We start from the raw sequence: 1,889 nt of genomic DNA on the forward strand, positions 1-1,889 counted from the left end.
GAGAACACCACCTGTGCCCCCAGACCCTTAAGCCCCGCTCCCAAATCCCTGTAGCGCCTCATGACCTGGCTGGGAGTGCTCCGAGCAGTGTCATTGGTGCCCACATGAATAAGGAGCATGGGATAGTGGTCTGTGGGTTTAAGGAGCTTTGGGATCCTCTCCGTAATGACCCGGATGCGGGCCCCCGGGAAGCAGCAGACTTGCCGGGCTAAGGGGTCGGGGCGGCAGATTGGCCCCTCAGTCCCCCTCAGGAGGGAGTCTCCCACAACAAACACCTTCCGTTTTGTCTTGGGGAGAGCAGGGGCGGGAGCTGCAGTTGGGCCACAACTGCCTATGTCCACTGTGATGCCCCAAAAGTGCAATAGACTCTGGCCCCACATGAAAAACTGAAACGTGAAACTTCATATTTTCTTCTTTAAATAACCCCATACCCCTGACCTCTTACTCCATAGATTTCATAGACGTTAGGGATGGAAGGGATCTCATGAGATCATCGGGTCCAGCCCCTGGCCCAAAGGGCAGGAAGTCAGCTGGGGTCAGATCACCCCAGCAAGATAAGCATCCAGGCATTTCTTAAAGGTATCCAGAGTAGGTGCTTGCGCCACTGGATTCAAAACCTCTTCTTAACTTTTTTAAGTAAAAAAGTTATTTGTTATGTTAGTCTTGTATTTTTATTAAATACAGAGGGTTTGGAAGGACTTGATCCATAGCTGAGTCCACTTATTAGCTAACCTTTGCATTTGTATACATCAGTTTGCATCTCTGCTACATAGGCATCCTCATAAATTAATGCTGAATACTTAAGGAAAGCCTTTCTTGATTTACACAATGTAAAGTGCATTTTATGGACACGATTAAGGTTCCTGATAAGTCCCTACACTGACTACCTTTAAATTATTATGAGTTGCCAACAATTTTGGTACGCGACTAACTTTCAGAGACCATGGGTTTTTCCCTCTACTTAGAATACAGAATAAGTCTGTTCAGCTCTCACTATGCCATTTAGTGATTTTTTATATATATATATATATATATATATACACACACACACACACACACACACACACATATATATATATATTATATATATATATTATTTGTGATTATTGATATGTGACTCAAGGAATAATTGCATGCAACACCAAGCTGTTGTCCCACATCAGAAGAACAACGCCGTCTTTAGTGACACCTACCCTGAACGCTGACTTTTGACTTGGCAACATCGGTACCAATATCGCACGTGTATATACCAGCATCGTCTTTGGTCACATCACGGATAACAAGGCACAGGGTCTTCCCAGCTTGCATTGGCTCATACTTGTCACCACGGCTGATCTCGACATTGTCCTTCTTCCAGATGGGTTTGACCTTTAGTTTGGAGACCTCGCATTCCAGTTTGAGTACACCACGCTCCTCAACAACAGCGTCATCCAAGGATTTCATGAAGACGGCCAGCTTCTCTGAGGGTCGTTAAAGACAAATTCAGAGTGAGTACCCTTCCATGGGGTTGCATAAAACAAAACCTCATTGACATTATTAAGAGGCAAAGGTTGAAATGTTTTGGGCATGAGTTTGGAAAAGAAGGAGACTGCCTGTCTTTCAAGGCTGTGGGAAAGGAATGAGGAGGATGAGGGAAAGACTGAGAAAGGATGCAGAAGAGTAGATGAAACCACTAATCCACTGGACAACAAGATTTGCAATGAATAGACAAATGTGGAGATGCCTGGTTTAGCATCAGCCCAAAAAATGAAGATGTGAGGATGAACTTTTTGCAGGTTGCAGCTGTTGAAAGAGGGTTTGCTTGAGCCATCATCATGCTCACTGAAGCCAGGAGGATGCAAATATCCAGCCTAAGGCACTCCCATACTTTGTCATGGGAATTTATTTCA

The 1,889-nt window shown here is 44.6% G+C and overlaps 1 protein-coding gene across 21 annotated transcripts in view; it reads right to left on the minus strand.

Moving 5' to 3' along the window:
- The window catches only part of OBSCN (obscurin, cytoskeletal calmodulin and titin-interacting RhoGEF), a 203,694-nt gene that overhangs the window by 113,638 nt on the left and 88,167 nt on the right, over positions 1-1,889 (minus strand). For all 21 annotated transcript variants that reach the window (XM_025211633.1, XM_025211618.1, XM_025211620.1 and 18 more), the window contains exon 29: positions 1,194-1,460. In XM_025211633.1, the coding sequence (XP_025067418.1) occupies positions 1,194-1,460 (267 nt within the window). The remainder of the gene's footprint in view (positions 1-1,193; positions 1,461-1,889) is intronic.

This window comes from Alligator sinensis, unplaced genomic scaffold (assembly GCF_000455745.1).
Source record: "Alligator sinensis unplaced genomic scaffold, ASM45574v1 scaffold1398_1, whole genome shotgun sequence".
Lineage (NCBI taxonomy): Eukaryota > Metazoa > Chordata > Crocodylia > Alligatoridae > Alligator > Alligator sinensis.